The sequence below is a fragment of the Equus caballus genome, chromosome 19 (assembly GCF_041296265.1).
Source record: "Equus caballus isolate H_3958 breed thoroughbred chromosome 19, TB-T2T, whole genome shotgun sequence".
In the NCBI taxonomy this organism is placed as follows: domain Eukaryota; kingdom Metazoa; phylum Chordata; class Mammalia; order Perissodactyla; family Equidae; genus Equus; species Equus caballus.
This window is the reverse complement of record NC_091702.1, coordinates 46806591-46828091: the sequence shown is the minus strand read 5'-3', so window position 1 is coordinate 46828091 and position 21501 is coordinate 46806591. Positions and strand designations below refer to the sequence as shown.

Genomic DNA, 21501 nt, shown 5'->3' with positions numbered 1-21501 from the left:
TCTTTAGGAACCTGTTCAATTCTGAATTCCAGCAAGTAAGAGGCAGAAAGGAGGCAATGTAGGAAGGGATGGAAGGAAGGAGGGAAATTCTCAAGTTTGGCTAAATGGAGAGGAAAGGCCCAATATGAAAGACTTCAGTTTTTCTCTATTGGGTCTTACAGAGCAGTTTCATGCATAACTTGCTGGACTGGTATCATTTCTTCGCCAAAGGAAGCTAGGGCATATTTTGGAATTTTGTCAACAAAGCAACTGTGAAGCTCAAGACCATATTTTCCGTATTTACTTTGACAGACCAGGGACTCAGATTGCAGAAGCAAACCTTAAGCCCCTATGCATAGCTCAGTAACAATGATCACCGTTTTGGGTGCGTGCTCTGTGCCTGGTAGTGTTCTAAGCACTTTCCGTGCTTCAGCCCTCTCGGCAAACCCAGAGTACATCTATTATTAGCTCCATTTTGCATCAGAAGAACACATTGCCTAAGGTCCAATAGCTGGTGAGCAGTGGGGATGGGTCTGAGCCCAGCATGCAGAGCCCCTGGCTCCAACCAGGAGGCAGCAGGTCCTGAGTAACACTTTGTCTCACGCACACACACACGCGCGAGCGAAGGAGTTTTTCGAAGAGCAGTGTATGTGTATTGCCAGACTTTGCGTGAGGCTCTGTTCTGTAATCAATTCCCTTGTCACAAAAGTCCTGCGAGGTAGGTGTCACTACTCCCACCTCACACATAGCACAGCTGGTAAGTGGTGGGTCTAGAATTCAAAAGTCCAGGGTCATCCCTCTGCGTCAGGGACCTTGTCATCAGGGCATGGGAGTGCAAGAGGGTCACAGCGTGAGAGATTTAAGGAAACCGAGTACTGCCTTTCCTAAAATGCATCTGACACAGCTCCTGCTGACATGAGGTCAGAGCTAGGTTCTGCTTTCCCACTTCCCCCTTCATATGCATCCTTTTCCCACTTTACAAATGAAAGGTACACCTCTCACGCTTAGCATTATTACTATTGTCAACACAAATAATCTGTAATCAATCTATAAATCAAACTTGGGGTGAGTTTATTATGAGCCCAACCTCAGGACCATCCAGCCTGGGAGAGCACCTTCACAAAGGAAGGAAGCACTCCAGAGAAGTGGGGTGTACAGAGTGATTATATACTGTCTTGGAACAAAGAGCATACATCACGTATGACAGGAATATCCCTTTTACAACAGTCACAGGATACTTTTGCTGGCACAGCAGGTCAGTAGTTACAAGGTGAAGTTAGCAGGTCAGTGGTCAGCAGGTCAGTGGTCACAAAGTGAGCACAGCAGGTCGGTAACTAATCCTTAGTTTCTGGGAAGAGATGCTTATCCTTAAAGAAATGGTGATATGGGAAGAGTCACATCCCTATCTTTAAGGGCATCATTCTCTGCTTTGGGACGTTGTAAATGTTGAAAGCAGATGTACGATGCATGCTTGACAAGCCGTGTCATGCCTTTCTGGAAAAACAAGATCAGGTAGTATTAGTTTTAAACCAAATGGCTTCTTATCTACTCCAGTATATCCTGTCTCTTGTCACTTATTCATCACTATGGAGGTCCTCGGAGGTAAAAACCTCCTGGCCGCCCCCCCAAAAGGGGAGGAGGACAATTAAAATTATGTGCATCCACAATTCCTCCTGTAACAAGTTATCATGAGCCCAGGTAGGGCTTCACGTCTGTCCCTTCTTACACACATTTGTTAAGGACAGTGTGGCATTATAAATGGGGTCCTTTGACTTGTGTTGAGATGCTCAGAATTCAGTTGTATTATAGAGTGGGGGAGCAGAAAGGATGACAATTCTTTAATAACCTCGCCTTTTCCATTCCCCAACTATTGTCAAAGATTGCCAAACTCCTGAGGGTTCCAAGAAAGCAAAGCATGGAGAACATCAGTGAGAAACGGTGACGGTGGCAGGACCTTATTTCTCCCGTGTGACACACACATCAAGGATGTGCACCTCATCTAACTGTATCCGTCTAAGAATATTCGGGATTGGAATAAAGCATGCTGCTTTTGAAGCTCATCCCCTCGGCCTCTTCCCCCTTCTCAGTCTTGAGGAAGAGCTTTGAGAGTGCTCTCCTCCACCCACGCCCCCGTCTGTGTCCCATACTTGAGAGTATTTCGAGGAGGAGGAAGGAAGTTCCCTGTCTACTCCAGACAGATGAATGGTACACCTTTGAGTAAAGGAAACATTGTAAGAGCTAAGTTTGTATTTTATATTTTGTTGGACATTTTTTCACATTTTTTCACAGCTTTATCCAGGTATAACTGACGTGTACTTAGCCTAACATACTTAAAGTATACAGTATAAGTTTTGACATGTACACTCCCATGAAACCATGACTACCATCAAGATAAGTGGACATACGTGGTGATGTGTTTGTGGATCTGACGCCGAAGGCAAGGGGAACAAAAGCAAAAGTAAACACATGGAACCAATCAAACTAAAAAGCTTCTGTGCCTCAAAGGAAACCATCACCAAAATGGAAAGGCAACCTCCTAAATGGGAGAAGATATTAGCAAATCGTGTATCTGACAAGGAGTTAATATCCAAAATATACAAAGAACTCATACAACTCAGCAACAAAAAAGCCAACAACCCGATTAAACGATGGGTAGAGGAACTAAATAGACCTCGTTCCACAGAAGATGTACGGATGGCCAAAAGACACATGAAAAGATGTACAGCATCTCTAATTATTAGAGAAATGCAAATCAAAACCACGATGAGATATCACCTCACGCCTGTTAGAATGGCTATTGTCAAAAAGACAAGAGATAGCAAGTGTTGGTGAGGATGTAGAGAAAAGGGACCCTTGTATACTGTTGCCGGGAAGGTAAATTGGTACAGCCACTATGGAAAACAGTATGGAGATTCCTCAAAAAATTAAGAATATAACTACCATATGGTGATGAACAACCATAATTTTGGTGGCAATCACTTTGTAGTGTATACAGATGTCAAACTATAATGTTGTACACCTGAAAGGTATATGTTATATACACATTTTACCTCAATTAAAAAAAAAGGTAAGTGGACATGTCTATCACGCCCCCTTTAATATGCCCCCCCTCCTTCCACCTCTCCTGTCACCATACCCCAACCCTAGGCAATACAGATTTGCCTTCTGCCACTATAGATTAGTTTTCATTTTCTAGAATTGTATGGAAATGGAACAATACAGTATGTACTCTTTATTTTTGTCTGACTTCTTTCACTTCGCATAATTATTTTGATATTCATTTAAGTTGCTGCATGTATCAATAGTTGGTTCCTTTTCATTGTTGAGTAGTATTCCATTGTATGGATATACCACAATTTATCCATTCACCTGGTGATGGATATTTGGGCTGTGTCCAGTTTTTGGCTCTTATAAATAAAACTGCTATGAACATTTGTATAGAAATCTTTGTGTGGACATATACTTTCTTTTGTCATGAGTTAATACCTAGGCGTGGAATGGCTGGATCATATAGTAATTGTATGCTTAACTATTTAAGAAACTGCCAACTGTTTTCCAAAGTGGTTGTTCCACTTCGCATTCTCACCAGCAGTGTAGGAGAATTCCAGTCGTTCCACATCCTCACCACACTTGGTGTGATCAGCCTTTTCAATTTTAGCCATTTTAACAGTCTGTGGTGGTATCTCATTGTGGTTTTAATTTGCATTTTTCTAATGATGAATGATGTTGATCATCTTTTCACGTGTTTATTTGCCATTCATAAATCTTCTCTGGCAAAGAGTCTCTTCAGACCTTTTGCCCATTTATTACTGGGTTGTTTGTTTTCTTATTATTGGATTCTGATAGTTCTTTATATATTCCAGATTTGCCAATATTTTCTCCCGAGATTTTTCTTTTAATTCTTTTAACAGTGTCTGTCAAAGAGTGGAAGTTCTTAACTTTGATGAAGTACAATTTATCAATATTTTCTTTTATAGATTGTGCTTTGGGTGTCAAATCAAATCCTAACATAACCCAAGCTCATAAAGGTTTTCTCCTATTTTTTCTTCTAAAAGTTTTCTCATTTTTATTAAATTTTGTCAAAAGATTACCAAATACTATAAACCCATATTCATCTTTTACTTGGATACAAGTCTCCTCATTACCATTGCCAACTTATTCTCTGTTGTTTTAAATTCCTTCCATAGATTTCAATGTCCACACTCTAGCAGGAGCACATTGTGGATTTTCCTGTAAATAATGGACTTGACAACAAGCATTAACACATGTTTTGCAAGTCCTAAGACTCTCTCTCTCTGCTGCTAATAATCTTTCTCATTCTAGTAATAAGTAATATTTATTCTAAACTGCTCTCTAAAATTATACTTTACATTTAATATTTGTTGAAATTCAACAGTCTCTCTAATGTTTGATGTTAATAATTGTGACATCTCAATCCCAAATAATTTTTTTGTTGTTGAGGGAGATTGGCCCTGAGCTAACATCTGTTGCCAATCTTCCCCCATTTTTGGTACATGGGATGCCACCACAGCATGGCTTGATGAGTGGTGTGTAGGTCTGTGTCCGGGATCTGAACCTGAGAACCTTGGGCTGCCGAAGTGGATGGCACAAACTTAACCACCACACCACCAGGCTAGCCCCCCAAATAATTTTTTAACTTAGATCTCATAGTCATAGGGAATCTTTTAAATTAACGTCATAATTCATATACATATTTTAGTTGCAGAGAAGTATGATAGTGTGAACAATAAGACTTTCAAGCTTAAAAATATATTACCTTAGGATAAAATTCTGTGGGGGAAGTGAAATGATCTATGCATTCAAAAGGTAAAAGGGACCATGTAAATTTTCCAATTGTTAAAGTAGAGCTTTTCCTGTTTTTTTAAAAATGCTGTGCTTTTTAGATTCTATTAGTTATATTTCAAAGAACAGTTTTATTTTTAAATGTCAGTATTTTCAATATGCCAGAAATTATGTCCTTTTCAGCTTTTTAAACTATGATGGGAAATTGTAGATGTCAATGTAAAAATTGTGAGGGTGTAACTAAATCTTTCAAAATTCTCTCGGAAAGTATGTAGGAAAAAAAAAAGTAGTAATAACAATAGCTACTGCTCCACCCCACAGTGCCTCACATAGAAGAACTAGCAGGTGCCTGCATGGTGCTGGCTGAATACTGGGCACGCTCCTCAGAGTGGGGAGATGAGCTGTTCAGGCAACTGGATTTCCCTCAGCACATAGACCGTTTCCGGATGTGGCCCAAGCAGGCAAATGTGAACATGGCGAACCCTTTTCTCTGAAAGGGAATTTAAAGTAAAGGTCATAAGTCAAGCCAATCTTACACTCTGTGGGTGAGAAATCTCCTTGGAAGGGTATTTGGGGGGAGGGAGGAAGTGGAAGAGAACATGGGTCAGCAGAGTGAGTTTTGAACCCCTCCCAATGATGTCCAATGAGAGAGTGTGCTCCTATGGTTAGAAGAATCACAGAGTTATTTCAGCCATCTTAGCAAGGTGATATGATTAGATATATGGGCTGGAGCCAAGAAAGGGGACAGCCACTTCCCCTGTCTCTCTCAGCCAGACCAGTCTCTTTCCGTGGAGTCCCTGTGTGTTTGCTCCATTCTTCTATTGCTACTGGCCAATCTTATCTTCCTTCTTCTGCCCAGATCCCACAGAAAGCCAATCTGATTGGCTTGGCTGATTTCCCTCTGGGCTTTTGGGCACAGTCCTTCATGCCAGGCCACTCTGTGGCAGCTAGAGCCAATCAGTGGCCATCCTTGTGCAAAGACCAGCCTAATGTTGTTCGTCTGATGGTAGGAGAATGGGTGTGGGAGCTGTTTCAGAGATTCAGGAACAATGGACTTGACAGGACCGTGACAGATGCGTCTGTTTGAGTGTCATTCTCTGGAGTTGACATGGAAGTCTGGGCTTCCCTGTGCTTGCTTGTCCCAAGCCCCTGACGCAAATCAAGTTGAAATAATGACCTTTATGTCACTATTTAGGGGCCAGGGTCCTATACAGACATTAAAATGAAGGTCAAGAGAACACAAGAACTTTCTAAGTCCAAAAAGATGCCCTAAGCAGCAGGAGGGACCCCACTCCTTCCCGAGAGGAAAGTGCTAGAAGAAGGGGGTCAAGAGGAAGCTATGGAGAGATTCCAGGAACCTCAGCCTTTTCCCAACTCCTGAAATATGGAAAGAGGTGGAAGAAGGGAGGATGATCGTGTCCCAGGCAGCTTTGATATAGAGGGCTTTGGGAATCCCTCTGCCCAAACTGTCTGTCTCACCTCCCAGGCACAGTTCCCGGAAGTCCCAGCATCACTTACTTCTTTGAGGTTAGACCTCGAAAGCCTTTACTATAATGCACTGTCAACCAGCCACACTGCGGCTGGAACCTGCTCGTCCATTAGTGCTTCAGAGAACAGGGACCCAGGAGACCTAGGACATTGGACAGACCAGGTTTGATGGCAAAAGAAGAATAGGTGTGGTGGGGCCTCACGGGAGTCTGACCAGGTGCTTGGGGGACCGGGGCCATGATGGGAAGGAGGGAGCTCCTGGGAGATGGAGGGACACTGAAATCACCTTGACCTCCTCTTTCCCCTAGAATGAGCCCTATCACTAAAACTGGAGAATTACCTCTAAAAGAGAGAGACGGATAAAACTAGAAGTTGTGACGTGATGTTACAGCAAGTTGGACAATCTAACAAAATTTAGAATGTGTATATTCTTTGGGTAATTCTCTTTTTAGGAATTCATTCTGCCATTATAGTTGAACACATACAAGGATCATCTTTGCCACACTGTTTGTAACAAGAGGTGAAAACATACTAAAAGTCATGAGGAGTTTGGTTAAATAAATGGTGGTGCAGTTGTTAGGGAAGAGGACAGCCATGGAGTGCTCTGCAGGGAGATTGGTAAATGGACAGGCTGGTGCTGAGCAGGGTGTGCAGGCCGGCTTGTCTGCTGCCCGGAGTGCGCACGGGGGGCAAATGTACAATCAATATTGGCTTAAAGCTGAGGCCAAAGCAGCTATCACCTTCTCAGAACAGAACTTCTGGGATGCAAGAATTAATCTGAAACTTCAGCCCAAAGAATGAGATTATTATTATAATTTTGCTATAAAAATTGCTAATGCTCCGACTTTCAGTTTCACCTTTTCGTGCAGAAACAGTAATTGCTGGGCGTGGTCAGCTGCAGTTTCGTGGCGCTGAGCAGATGCTCACTTCACTGTAGAGAACCCAGATTTGTTTTTTTAATATATTCATTTTCCTGACTTTTTTCTTTTCTTCATTCCCTTTATGTTCTTTATTATGTCTAGATCAAAGGTGGTTTTTCAGGGGATATTGAACATAATTTGGTCAGTTTTTTTCTGCTTACGAAATGTTGAAGTAGAAAAGCTGACGTTCTTTCTTTTAAAATCCATTTTCATAAGACGTGAATTCCCAAATAGAATTTATTCTTGAAAGACTCATAGCCAAAATGGAATTAAACACCAAAAATTAAACATAATACTGAAAGGTTATTTTGTTTAACATAATGAAGGCTAGATAGACATCAAACCAGTTGACAAACATTAGAATTATGATTTAATCAAATCTCTGTTATTCTGCCCTGTGTTATTTAAAATGATTTAACATTTGTTGGCTCACAAAGACTATAATGTTCTTCCTAAAGTAATGTGACTAGCATTCTCTCACAACGTTGTTTTTAACTCTCAGTCTTTTCCCTATTTGTTTGCTATTTGAAAGTGCTTAATTGTGTTTGAACGTAAAATTAGCCGTGACACAATCATCATTAATTATTGTGGCATTTTACTCTTACAATGCTAAATATACATGTATAGTTCCATAGACTGATAGAATTTTAACATGCGAAGCAGAGATTTTCACTTCAAGATTCGTCTAGACATTTATAGTGAGTATCATTTATTAACAGTAAATCTAAGTGGCGTGCCCTGTGCATGCCGCCAGGGTTGATGTGCTGATTCGATACGATGGGAACCCATGTACCCACGACTGTAGATCAGGCAGCAGCTCAGGAGGACTATAAATGATGGCAAAGCACACGTTCAGCTGTTTAGACTTCCAAAGGCTGAGGCGGAAGGCCAATTCACAGATTTTGGGCTGAATGTCAAGGTCAAAGCCAAACTTTGGTACATTTTATGTACACACACCAACGTACATATATGCCTGTGTATCTGTGTCCATCTCCATCTGCCTCAGGGAAGGGGAACTTGGAGCCCGGGAATCAAGAAGGGGAGACTCACTTTTCACTAACTATCCTCTTATACTGTTTGATTTTTTTTTTTTTACCCCATGCATGTATTCTTTTTAAATGCCTGCTGTCTATGCTCATTAAAGAAATTAATAAAAAAATATATTTAATGGCAGTTGTGAGCTTACATTTAGGAAAGAAATGCTGCTGGTCAAGGCTGCAGATGGTCAAGCAGGAATTCAGCGCTACCTGCTTACATCTAGGAGAGCGGCTGACAGGAGCTACTTGGGGCCTGCTCCCCTGGGAATCTCAAAAGGGAGATTTACTAGGGTGGGGGGAGTGGGGCCATTGTGTTTGAGAATGCTCCATGCTGGGCAGAGCTGATTAGGAATGTCCCAAGTATGGTGGGGATGCTGTGTCCCATCGGCCCCTGGACACTGGGGTACAGTTCTAGGGAAAATGTTTCCCTTTAAGGGTATTTGGAAAGACCTCATGGGTAGCGGTAAATTTTCCAATAAAATTCAGAGTCATGAATCCAGACCCTGAGGCCTGACCCCCCCCTGTAATCATGAGCACAGTCAACACGGCCATGGGATCAGACGCCCAGCCCCTCGAGCACTGAGTGAGCGTCCTCAGCAGCTCAGGATGGGGATGAGGAGGATAAGGAGAGAGGCTTTGCCTGAGTCTGTCTTGGGCTGGTCTGCAGGGGTTCTCCAGTGAATCATCAGAGATGACCTAGGATTGCAGCGGGAGGCCACAGGGTGACCTGAGCACATGGCCAGGCTGGGACAGAAGCTCCTGGGCCCTCTGAGGAGGTTCTGGACCACAGAGACCACCATTTGAAAGACTCTCCTCGGGGACTGTACCAGGTCTTAGGAACTCATGGGGCTTGGGACCAAGGCAAGTGACCCATTGTTTGGTATTAGTGGCTGGATGTCTCTTCTCTACTGGAAGCTCCCCTTTTAGAATGTTGCAATTCCAGGAGACCATATTCGTCCAGTTGGCCCTCTGAGCAAGACATTTTCCCAGAGCCCTGCACCAGGACAGTGGGTTCAGGGAGCCTGATTTCCCTAGAAGATGAGCCAGCCCCAGGAAGCACAGCAGACTCAGAGACAAGTTGCAGGTACCAGAGAAAGGCCCAGGGCTGGAGCAACACCAGAGCACTTGGCTAGAAAAGCAGAGAAGAAAAAAACACCACGTACAAGATTTTTTCTAAAGCTCTGGGAACCATAGAGTTTGGCAGGGACCCTGGGCCCAAGCCTGCCATTACATAGGCCAGAAAACTGAAACCCAGAGAGGGGAAGAGATGTGCTGAGGTCACACAGCTGGTGAGTGGTAAAGTTAAGACTCTGAGCCCCTGATGTTCTGTCCAACACCCGTTCTCCCAAGCAAAGAAAACTCAGAATGGGTACTATGGGAATAGGTGCCTGTCTGTTGCCAGCTGTCAAAGCAAGTTTGGGTCAATATCTTCTGTTCCCAGACGACATGCACCGAGTCAGACTACATTTTAATTTTGAATACAGAGGCTTGTATTATGCTGTGTGACTTTGGAAGCAGGACTTGGAAGCCAGCATCTAGTCAGAGAAGAGCTGATGCTTGCCCAGGTGTACCACCTCTTGTCAACAGCACCTCCTTGACCATGTGGGGAGATGATCTCCTTGCATCATCAGTGGGGTCCAAACCCTGGATGCTTGAGGATTATGTTTGACCTGCTCGGAGACTCACCGTGATCAGGGTGCCCTGCACTCTGGGTCTGAAACTGTCCACTGCTATAGCCAGTCTCCACCACCCGAGAGAGAAGCCCGTTTTAGTTTCTCATCTAAACTTCATTTGCGCTGACATAAGGGGCCAGGCTATACCTTGTTCTCCCAGAGACATGAACCTCTCAACCCACACTCTGCTGTTTTTCTCACTCTCAGGCATCCTGCATCCTCTGGGGAGCATGAGGACATGAGCTCCTCTAAGTCAAATACCCGGTGGGTACCTCCCCAGCCTAGACCACGTCTTTACTTGTTTAGGGGAATACAAGAGAGAAATGTGTCCCCTTCAGACTCCATCCCTGAGCTTCACGGTGGTGACAGCGAGAAGACTCATGATTTCAGGGTCATTCATGCAAGATCAACACAACTTTCATTTTTAAAAATCAGTAGTTCTGATTCTGTAAAATATTCAAAATCTGTGTTTCAAAATTAGCATAGGATCAATTAGAGAAATATTTAAATCTTTTTGACCAATGATTAATATCTTTTGTACACAAGAGCTCCTATAAAGTAATAGGGAAAAGATGACCACCTGAGAGAAAGGGTACAGAGCATCTCCCTTAGAAAGAAGACATGCAAATGGCCAACACATAGATTGGGGGAAATAGTCACTCATTAAATATTTAAAAATGAAAATATAAACAATTGGGGTTTTTTTTGTTAAACTATCAAATTGATAACAAGCACATGGACTGCCTGGGTTGAAATTCTGGCTCCCTCACTGACTAGCTGTGTGACTTTGGGCAAGTTATTTAAACGTACGAAACCAGAGTTTCGTCACTTTTTGCAGATGGCATGATTTTATATCTAGAAAACCCTAAAGAGTCCACTAAAAACTTTTAGAAATAATAAAGGAATCCAGTCAAGTTGCAGGATACAACATCAATGTACAAAAATCCGTTGAGTTTCTATACACTAACAACGAAGTAGCAGAAAGAGAAATTAAGACTACAATCCCATTTACAATTGCAACAAAAAGAATAAAATATCTAGGAATAAACTTAACGAAAGAGGTGAAAGATCTGTACACCGAAAACTATAAAACATTGTTGAAAGAAATCGAAGAAGACACAAAGAAATGGAAAGATATTCTGTGCTCTTGGATTGGAAGAATTAACATTGTTAAAATGTCCATACTTCCTAAAGCAATCTATAGATTCAACGCAATCCCTATCAAAGTTCCAACAACATTTTTTACAGAAATAGAACAAAGAATCCTAAAATTGATATGGAACAACAAAAGACGCCAAATAGCCAAAGGATTCCTGAGAAAAAAGAACAGAGCTGGAGGTATCACACTCCCCGATTTCAAATTATACTACAAAGCCATAGTAACCAAAACAGCATGGTACTGGCACAAAAACAGACACACAGATCAATGGAACAAAATTGAGAGCCCAGAAGTAAACCCACATGTTTATGGACAGCTAATATTCGACAAGGGAGCCAAGAGCATATGATGGAGAAAGGAGAGTCTCTTCAATAAATGGTGTTGGGAAAACTGGACAGCCACATGCAAAAGAATGAAAGTAGACCATTCCCTTACACCATGCACAAAAATCAACTCAAAATGGATTAAAGACTTGAATGTAAGACCCTAAACCATGAGACTTCTAGAAGAAAACATAGGCAGTACGCTCTATGACATTGGTCTGAGCAGCATATTTTCAAGTCCCATGTCTGACTGGACAAGGGAAACAAAAGAAAAAATGAACAAATGGGACTCCATCAAACTAAAAAGTTTCTGCACAGCAAAGGAAACCATCAACAAAACGAAAAGACAACCTAACAATTGGGAGAAGATATTTGCAAACCACATATCAGATAAGGGGTTAATATCCAAAATATACAAAGAACTCATACAGCTCAACAACAAAAAAACCAACAATCCAATTAGAAAATGGGCAAAAGATCTGAACAGAGATTTCTCCAAAGAAATACAGATGGCCAACAGGCATATGAAAAGATGCTCGACATCATTAGCTATCAGGGAAATGCAAATCAAAACTACAATGAGCTATCACCTCACTCTGGTCAGAATGGCTATAATTAACAAGACAGGAAACAACAAATGTTGGAGAGGGTGTGAAGAGAAGGGAACCCTTGTTCACTGCTGGTGGCAGTGCAAACTGGTGCAGCCACTATGGAAAGCACTTTGGAGTAGCCTCAGACAATTAAGGATAGATCTACCATATGATCCAGCTATTCCACTGCTGGGTATTTATCCAAAGAACTTGAAAACACAAAGGCATAAAGATACTTGCACCCCTATGTTCATTGCAGCATTATACACAATAGCCAAGACTTGGAAGCAACCTAGGTGCCCATCAAGGGACGAATGGAAAAAGAAGATGTGGTATTTATACACGATGGACTACTACGCAGCCATAAGAAATGACGAAATCCAGCCATTTGTGACAACATGGATGGACCTTGAGGGTATTATGCTGAGTGAAATAAGTCAGAGGGAGAAAGTCAAATACCATATGATCTCACTCATAAGTAGAAGATAAAAACGACTAAAAAAGAAAAAAACACATAGCATTGGAGATTGGACTGGTGGTTACCATTGGGGAAGGGGGGAGGGCAAAAGGGGTGATTAGGGTCACATGTGAGGGGATGCACTATAATTAGTGTTCAGGTGGTGAACATGATGTAATGTATCCAGAATTTGAAATCTGATGTACATCCGAAAACAATAAAAATTAAAAAAAAAAAAAAGAAACCAGAGTTTCCTCATCTGTAAATTGGACATGATAATTGTACCTTCCTCTTAGGACTGTTGTGGGAACGGAATAGGGTATCAGTGTACGACACTTAGTACAGTGCTTGGAGGGGATGGTGTCAGCTGTTAGGGTGAGTAGTAATAAAATGAGAATTCACTGCTGGTGGGAGTGTATTCTTCCCTTCAAGGCCGATGTTTTGAAATGCCACCTTTATGTGCCTCAGGGTAAATCTTTTTCATCATGGTGCTAGGCGGTGGGAAGGCCCTTTGATCTGAAGACCTGGTCCTTTGCTTCTGGCAAAATTGGTATTCTTTCTTTGATAATTTCCCCCTTCTAGTTTTTTAATGGGCTGTTAGACCTCCTGGATTGATTCCCTAATTTTCTTATCTTTTCTCTCCTATTTTCCATCTCTTTGTCTTTTTGTTCAACTTTCTGGGAAACTTCCTTTATCTTTAAACACTTGTGCTATTTTTTTTCCTGCTGTCATAGTTTTTGATTTCTAAGAGCTTTAACTTGTCCTTTTTATTGCACCCTGTTCTTACTTCATGAATGCAATATCTTCACTTATTTCTGAAGAATTGTGGTGTCTTTGAAATGTTCTTATCTCTCAATCGTCTGTTCTCATTGAGTTCCTCTTTATCTGTGTACTTGGCCTTTCCTTCATGTTGGCGCCTTTTCTGATGTCTGTGCCCATCCCATTGAAGAGTGAAGCACTGAAATCTGACTGCGGGCTCTGTGTACTTGGGCACAGCTCGTTAATGAGTGTACTTCTCTGTAGGGCTGTTTCACAGATGACTAGCTGGCGTATTCTTTCAGAATCTGTAGGTTTCATTTGTTTCTTCAAAGAATCATCTAATCTCCTGCCCAGGAGAAGAGGAGGGGGAGAAAGCCGGCTGCCAGTCTTGGAGTTAGCTAGAAAAAGCAACTGCCGAATCCCATGGACAATCATGCAGTCTGTTTCTTAACCCCTAGTTGTCCAAACATCCCCTCACCACACACCCAGCCCTGTGCCTGGTGTCCCCATGTCCAAGGCCTCTGGTTCAGTGTGTCAGGGACCACACTTATTGCCCCCTGTAGAGACAGAGGAGTGGTGACCTAGCCATAAGAGTTGACAGTGAAGACAACTTGAGGGTCTAGCTGAAGCTGACACACAGATTTTCAACCAACCCCCCTTTTCAGGCTCCCACCTTAACGCCACCTTCCCTGATACCTGGTTCCTTGAATTTCGGATTCTTTCTGCAATTGCTTGGGTGCTGAGGTATGACCCACATCCACTTTACCAGATGATGCTGTTACTCTGCTTTCTGTCTTCATGTATTATGACTTGGGATTACACAGACATCCTAGTTTTATTGAAAATAGTGACAGAGCTTTTGTTTTTTTGTTCTCTCTGCTTTTGGAGTGATGTTGAAAGAAGGGGTTAGAAAAGTCTTCACGTCGCCATTTAAAATCCCTGAGTCTCTGCCTTATTTTTTAATATAATTGTGATTCTATTTTTGGTTCCCTATATCCTCTAAATTTTCTGCACTGAACATGTATTACGTTAATAATAAGAAAATGCACGCACACACACACAGACTTATTTAAAGACAAGAGGGCCCAAGAAGGCCTGGAGCACCCAATCCTGCATCTTCCTCCCTCTCTTGCTGAGCCAGCTGAGCCTAAGAAGCCCCCTTGTCTTTCATACCTCAGCTTCCTGACACCATGTGGATACAGCCATCCATATGGCCTCAAGCACCTGCCAGAGAGCATCACACCCTCATTGTCAGGGAGCACATTCCTGGCTTCCTCATGTCTCAGCCAGGGCTGGCTAGGAAGTAGCCTTTGTCAACCATGCAAGCTAATCTGCATGCAGTGTGGATTTCTTCACGCATTCTGAATGGTCGTGCCTCCAAAAATACAAGTTTTTATAGAAAGAGAATTCAGTGTGTGCGATGTGTGTTTTGCCATACCTTTCCATTCCCACCGATGCCATGCTAGTCAACAGCGGGTGGGCATGACCTGCGACTGATCCATGACTGCCTCCTATAGACCTGACACCCTCCACTCAGACATACATGAGTGGCCCTTGTGAAGCAGACACTTTGGGCCCTCGAACACTCTTGAACTTCGCTGGTTCTACCAGGTCCAAGGGAATCTGAGACCCCAAGATCTAACACACCCCACAGACCCCCAACAAGCTCTGCACTCACGGGGCTAACAGGAACCCAGTGAGGAATCCCAAAACTGCAGAAATGCTCATACGTCCCCTGAGCTCTCTAGGACTGGGCTCCACCTTGGCCTGAGGACACTGCTCCTCCAGTTGTCCCAGTCAGCAGGAAGGATTCCAAGACATGAGGCCCAGGAAGCCTCTTTTCCTCCTCCTCCACTCCCCAAGACCCTCTGCCTCCTCTATCACTAGGATTCTTGAGCTTTATAGCCTGACCTACAAGTAGGTTTTGTTGGGAATCCTGTGAGAATTGATCCAGCTAAAAGTCAGGAAGTCACTTGCTAAATTGAACATGTCCATCAATCTCATCCAAAATGGCAGCATTGATTTGGCAGGCTGAGGTTTTAAGGTTCTTTTTATTTAATCCAGCAAAAATTACAGTGGGCTTCCCCCACCTCACAGGTTTACTCATTTCTCAGTCAGTTTTGCTTTTATTAAACTCTGTATTTTAAATACCTCTTAAAATAACCCTCATGAATGCCCCCTTTGCTGGACACACACATTTCTGCTCTGGAACTGTTGCCTGGATTCTCTGCCCAGGGAACAGGCAGAAATCTCCCGTGTCGTGTTACCCTTGGTGTACCTTGTGTTCCTACTTATGAATTTATTTATCCCTGATCTCTTTTCCAAAAGTTTAGGGCAAGATGTGTGTGCAAATATACTCACAAATGGAAAAATATCCACTATTAAAGTCAAACTCCACTTGGGTAATTTCCTCCATCCTGAGAAGACCATCTGCCAACCGAGTGCATTGCTCTGATTGACAAGACCATGCCAAGAGGAGCCCACACACATACGCACGCAGACAAAATTACATTTGGAGACTGGATATCGTCTTTAATAATAATGCCACAGCCCAACATCCTTTTTGTTGCTGTAGCAGGTTGTGACTGTGTGTGTGTGTGTTCCTGAACAGATGAGGGGCCAGCAAAGACTCCCAAGCAGGTCTCAGCCAACAGCTCTGTTGAGCAGCAACTGGAAGACAGTCTCCATAGTGGCACGGAGGCTGGACGCCTGCCTCCCTTTCTCCTGGGCCATCTTTCGTGCATTCTGAGGGCAAGGCTGAGGCCTGTGCCAGCCCAGATTAAAGGGCTTCTCAGCAAAGATCAGTGTCCAGTCCCAAGTCCTCACTGCCTCTGACCAGAGGGATGTCCATGGGCAAAGTACAGACTGCTAAGCAAAGGTGGACAGCCTGGGCCAGCCTTGATCCCCATGTCACACTGGGGCAGCACCACGATGGCCCATCCCTGGGCAGAGAATCCAGAGCTACCGGGGCCATCTGATTAGTTTCTTTCAGAGATAATCAGGATGGATCCCAGGCCCTTCCTGGGGCCAGCCAGAGAGGGGCAGAGTTGGCCCGTGATGGCCACACCGGCCATCATTTCCAACCCAAACCTATGAGCCTGCCCCTGCCATCTCCACTCTCCAATTCCTCACATGCCCCATAGGTCCGCAGTGCAGACATGGCAGGGGAGATCAGCACGACAGTGGGTCACCAGGAGGCCATGAGAGACCTGGGTTGAGCTGGAACTGCAGCCATGTGCCAGCCTGAAGCCAGTCCTCTCCCACATGGTCACCGCCAGCCAGAGCTCTCTGAAGCCAGATGGGCCCCCACCAAGCAAGGCAGCAAGTTCTTGGCCTAGTGCAGAAGGAGAAAACCAAACTGGCTCCATTGTCCCATCTCCACCTGCTCTGTGCCTTAGAAGGCAAGGAGCCCAAGTCCCCAGACAGTGGTATCAGCTGTTGGGGAAGCACCGTTGTCCAGGTGAGGCCTCGGGCCGGAAGCTGTGCTTGTTCAGCGGGCTGGGGTAGTAGGTGGTCGTGTACACATTGGTCTGCTGCAATGGGTAGAAGTTGGCTCTGTCGTCGGGGATCAGGTTATTCTTGTTCAGAGTCTGTGGGAGAAGGAAGGAACCAGAGAGGAGCGGGTGAAGGGAGAGATGGGGAAAGAGGGCAGGCCAGGGCAAGGAGATGAGGAGACAGCAATGAAAGACCATTCTGACTGCTGATGCAAACAGCATTCTATTCACAACACCACTGCCCCCTCCGGAGTGGCCAGCCCAGTCACGCCCAGCTCAGGCCAGAACCATTGCACTCTTCCCCCTGCCCTGTGCTTCTACAGGAGGGCTCCCACCTTGAACTCCATGGGTGTGTACTTCTCGTTCTTGGGGGTGCCCCCACCCTTGTAGTGCAGGTGATTGGGGGTGGCGGGATGGACCAGTGTGGACTCCTGGGTCTGGCGCTGGCAGTGCTGGCAGGACAGGTACACTGCCAAGGTCAGAAGCCCAGAGCCCAGGAAGCAGGAGACACCTGTGGCCACCAGGTGGATGACATTGAACCCTGGAGAGGGAGAGCCAAGTGGTAAAGAAAGGGCCACTGTGAAGAGGACAGACCGCCCCCCCCCCACTGCCTCCCAACAGGAGGCTCTGAGACATAAAGGAAACAGGGAGGCTGGGCAGCCGCTCACCAGGGGCCTCTCTTACAGGACACCCTGTGGCTTGGGTCAGAGGAGGCAACCAAAGAGTGTGGGGACGAGTGACTCTTCCTGAATATAGACTTGATGACCGCTCCTAGTTAGGCGGCATGGATGGAACTGCCCAGAACCCCCTACACCCAGCCTCAAAGCAGTGGGGGTCCTCCCCAAGGTCTGTCTGTCTGAAGTGGGAGGGGGAGCAACTCTAGATTTCAGAGAAGGTGGGTCTCCTCCTGGAGGAGGGGACAGAAGGGTCGTGTCATGGGGCACGTTTCTTTTACCTCCACAGCCGGTGGTCTCCTCCACACTGGAGGCAGGCAGGATCACTGCAGGGAAACAAGCAGAGATGGGGGTTAGGGCAGGGAGGGGAGGACAGGTGTCCCTTAGGGCTGGATGTGTCTGTGGGAGGACCTCTGGGTCAGCACGGAGCTGTCATTCCCCTCTGTCTCGACCCCACTTCTAAGAAGGGTTGGCCCATTTACTGGATGAGGCTCAGCAGAGGCAAAGGGCATGTGCCTCCCACCCTCGTGTTTCATGCTGCAGCCCAGGACACACACTTCAGAAGGGGAGCGAGCTCACGGTGGGAAGGGCTGGTGTGAAGGTGTCAACTCAAGGACCTACCGGGAATCTCGCTGTAGGGGCAGGGGCGGCTCTGGCTGCTGTTTCCAGCACAGGTGCTGGGCCCTAGGACCAGCTCCTCACAGCGCCGGCTGCGGCTTTGGGCTCCGTCCTCAGTGCACGTGCTCCACTCAGACCATAGCGACCAGCCTTCTGTGGGTTGTGGGTTGGGATGAGGTTAAGTGCCCCAGGACCCCCTGGTGGGGACTGGAAGGCTCACCAGTGCTCCCCAGCCCTGGGCAGATGTACTCAGTACCTGGGCAGGCCTGTGTGGCACACAGTGCCTCCTCCGTGTGCAGCCCGAGACAGATGTCCTCGCCTGGGGAGGGTGTGGGGTTGGTGCAGGAACGTGTGCGTTGATAGTGGCCACCACCGCAGGAGGCTGAGCATGGGGACCATGAGGTCCAGCAGGACCAGGCGCCCCGCACTGCAAGGCGACGGGGTGTGTAAAGTGGGCCACAGGTGCACGCAGGGCCCAAGACGTCTTCTTCCCCACCCCAGGCTAGGCCCCTCTGCCCTGGGCCCCACCCCCACAGCCCACTGTTCGGGAGTGCCCCCATCCCCTCAGGGGTGGCAGGGGAAATGCAGGCTGCGAGGAGACATCCAAAACCAACTACACCTCAACTCAAGCTCCTTATCTGGCTAACCCAATAAAGGAGAGAAAAAAGTGACAAGGAAGGTGAGAAAAGGCCCAGGTCCACAGGAGTAGCTGCTCTGTCCATGTTCAGGGCAAAAAATTGCTCTGGCGCCCCTTGTACGGAGCTGACAGAGAGAAGAGGTCACGGGACAGGAGAGGTGGCCTGGTGGGGTCACTTAGACGGGGTTCCCTGGGCGGGGGTTTCCCTAGGCCAAAACTCCTTAGCACAAGGTCACCTGGACAAGCCTGGGGGTTGCAGTCCTGGTACTCTGCGGCATCGCCCACGCAGGGCAGGCCCCCATTTCGGGGCTCCGGGTTCGTGCAGGTTCTCTTGCGGACGCGGAAGCCCAGCTCGCAGTCCCGGGAGCAGGACGACCACGGGCCCCAGGCGGCCCAGCCCCCGCTCACCGTGTGCGGGGAGGTGCCCCCGCTGCGCAGGAGATCCTCCACCAGGGCTGCAGGTGGGCGGGTGGGTGGGGTGACCGGGCTCAGCGACGGAGCCGCCCAGCGGTCCCCCACGCCCACCTTCTTCCAAACCGCGCGTCGGGGCCACCGGGAGCCCCCGCGCCCGGGCTCCCCTACCCCCGCCCCATCGTTCTGGGCCTGGGAGGGGGGGTGGGGGGAGGATGCAGGGCTGTACCGTCGGTGTCGCAGGCTCCCGAGCCGTCGGCGGGGCAGGTCCTGGTCTCTGTCCTCCTCCTGCCGAACTGCAGACCGTGGGGGTCGGGCAGGGGCGCGCGGCACGTGAAGCGGAAGCGCTGCTCCTGTCGCGCGCCGCCCTGGGTCACGTTCACCGGCAGCCACGGCGTCCAGGGCGTGTTGCGCCGCACTTCGGGGCAGCCCTCGGGGTTGCACGTCTTGAACTCCTTCGGGATGGGAGCGGGGGCTGTTTCGCAGCCTCGCGGACCCCGGGCCGGCCCTCCCCTTGGCCGGAGATGCTCGCGCCCGCGCCCCGCCCGCGCCCTCTCGCCACCCGGCGCTCACCACGCCGCAGCCCGGGCAGGAGTCACCGTTCTCGCAGGACCGCCGCCGCGACTGCACGCCACCCCCGCAGTTGCTGCTGCACTTGCTCCAGGAGCCCCAGGAGGCCCAGAAGATGGGCACCGGGCAAGGCGTGTTTTCGTTGCAGAACCTGGAGGGAGGTGGGGGAGTCATCACCCTAGGGAGCAGGCACCCCTTCCCTAACAAGAGGTCACTGGGAGTCCAAGACTGAAGAACGAGAGTCCACTGGATCACCCGGAGAATCCAGGCCACTTTCTAGGGGGCCGGGAAAGTCTGCGACCTCAGGGCTAGCTCGTCTCAGAAACCTCCAGCCACACGGGGGCTCACCGCTCCTCCCGGCTCTTGCCCACGCAGATGCGGCCACCGTGGCGGGGAGCAGGGTTGCTGCAACTTCGCTGGCGGACCTGGAATCCAATGCCGCAGGACGTGCTGCACAGGGCCCACGACGACCACGGGGTCCACGCCCCATTCCTGGGGGGTCGGAGGGGACAGAGACAGATGACCCTCTGAGTCCTAGCTTCTCAGATCTAATCTCCATCGGCGCAGATGGATTTTACGTCGTAAGGAAGTTCAGGCCGTGACACACAAAATATCAGTGAAGCCATCTTAGGCAGACTCATTCATTGGTTTGTTTATTTTTCGAGAGCCTTCCTCCATACAACAGGCCGTGCTCAGGGCAAGGGCACAGAGAGAGGACACGGCCTCTACTTCCAGGAGCAAAAGGACACATTCTCTAGAAGGCCCCAGTGGCCTTTCCACCCTGCAACTTTTGTTTGAACCTTGAACTCAAACCCGTGCTCTTTCTCCCTCTTCTATCCCTGCACGTGCTTTGCTTGAACCTCAGACACCACTCACTCTTGTCTACTTTGACTCCCATTTCCAGATTCTGGCTCTACCACTTAACTGGCTCTATAAACCTGGGCATGTTTCCAAAACCTTCTGTGCCTCATCGTACTCTTATCTAAGTAAGGATGTGATTGTATTCCTACCCCATGAGGTTTTTGTGACAGTTAAATTATTAAATGCATATAGAATTAAGTTACTTTAAGAGTGTCTAGAATTATGGGTTAGTTGTTATAACCACTTTATGGAGTCCCCAGGTACTAAGCAGTGTGCAAGCGCTTTATATGTAGTATCTGATATAACCCTCCCAACAACCCTTGGGGTGGGTACTGTAACCCTTACTTCGAGTTCAGAGTGGTTAGGTGGCTTGGCCAAAGTCACACATCTAGACAGTAGCAATCCAGGATTGGTACCAGGTCTGCCTGCCTTACCACCATCCATGCTGTCCCTCATGTTTGCGACCACAAGGCTCGTTGAGGCAATGGTTGTCTACAGGTGACTCTCAGGCCTGTCCAGACCTCCTCTTTGTACCAAGAGCCGTCACAAGGCAGAAACTTCTCTCCCACTAGAGTGGAAACTCCCCCAGGGCTCATGTTTCCTGCCTCAGATGGTAGCCGCCTAGCCAGTCCTCTGCACAGCCCTTCAGTGGTTTCTGTCCCTTAGTGCAAACATGTGGCTGGGGATGCCCCATTTCCTCTATTCTTCCTACTCCAGGCCACCCAGCAAGCCCTGTATCCTCACTTACCTGGAGCAGTTGGCGATGTGGATGGCAGGCCCCAGGCAGTTGCGGCCCCCACAGCGGGGTTGGGGGGAGTCGCAGGCTCGGGCCCGACACAGGCAAGAGCCAGAGTTGTCCCCATCTAAGTGCTCACATGGCTGCCATGGTGACCACTGGCCGAAGCCCCCATCCCGAGTCACGTTCCGCACCTGCAGACACACACGGGGCACGACCTGTCACACAAAGCAGGGGTAGGGAAGACACAAGGTCCCAGGGGATATGGGGAAACTGATGGGGAGTCACAGCCTGCACTGGGGGGAGAGGTCC

The 21501-nt window shown here is 47.3% G+C and overlaps 2 protein-coding genes across 6 annotated transcripts in view; one reads left to right on the top strand and one right to left on the bottom strand.

Annotated features, from left to right (window-relative positions):
* Positions 1-3419, top strand: part of SLC49A4 (solute carrier family 49 member 4) — a 79792-nt gene extending 76373 nt beyond the window's left edge. Inside the window, exon 9 of the mRNA XM_023623652.2 lies at positions 1859-3419. Within this exon, the coding sequence (XP_023479420.1) occupies positions 1859-1911 (53 nt within the window). The 3' untranslated portion in view covers positions 1912-3419. The remainder of the gene's footprint in view (positions 1-1858) is intronic.
* Positions 3420-15220: 11801 nt separating this feature from the next.
* SEMA5B (semaphorin 5B) overlaps positions 15221-21501 on the bottom strand; it is a 116515-nt gene continuing 110234 nt past the window's right edge. For 3 of the 5 annotated variants that reach the window (XM_070242725.1, XM_014732849.3, XM_070242724.1), the window contains exons 13-23: positions 21202-21383; positions 19941-20084; positions 19596-19743; positions 19252-19477; positions 18848-19066; positions 18231-18401; positions 17978-18127; positions 17638-17682; positions 17018-17223; positions 16639-16778; positions 15221-16522 (exon numbers count right to left, since the gene is read on the bottom strand). In XM_070242725.1, the coding sequence (XP_070098826.1) occupies positions 16360-16522; positions 16639-16778; positions 17018-17223; positions 17638-17682; positions 17978-18127; positions 18231-18401; positions 18848-19066; positions 19252-19477; positions 19596-19743; positions 19941-20084; positions 21202-21383 (1794 nt within the window). In that variant the 3' untranslated portion in view covers positions 15221-16359. Of the gene's footprint in view, positions 16779-17017; positions 17224-17637; positions 17683-17977; positions 18128-18230; positions 18402-18847; positions 19067-19251; positions 19478-19595; positions 19744-19940; positions 20085-21201; positions 21384-21501 lie in introns of all 5 variants that reach the window. The other 2 variants (XM_005601925.4, XM_070242726.1) reach the window with 1 other exon arrangement.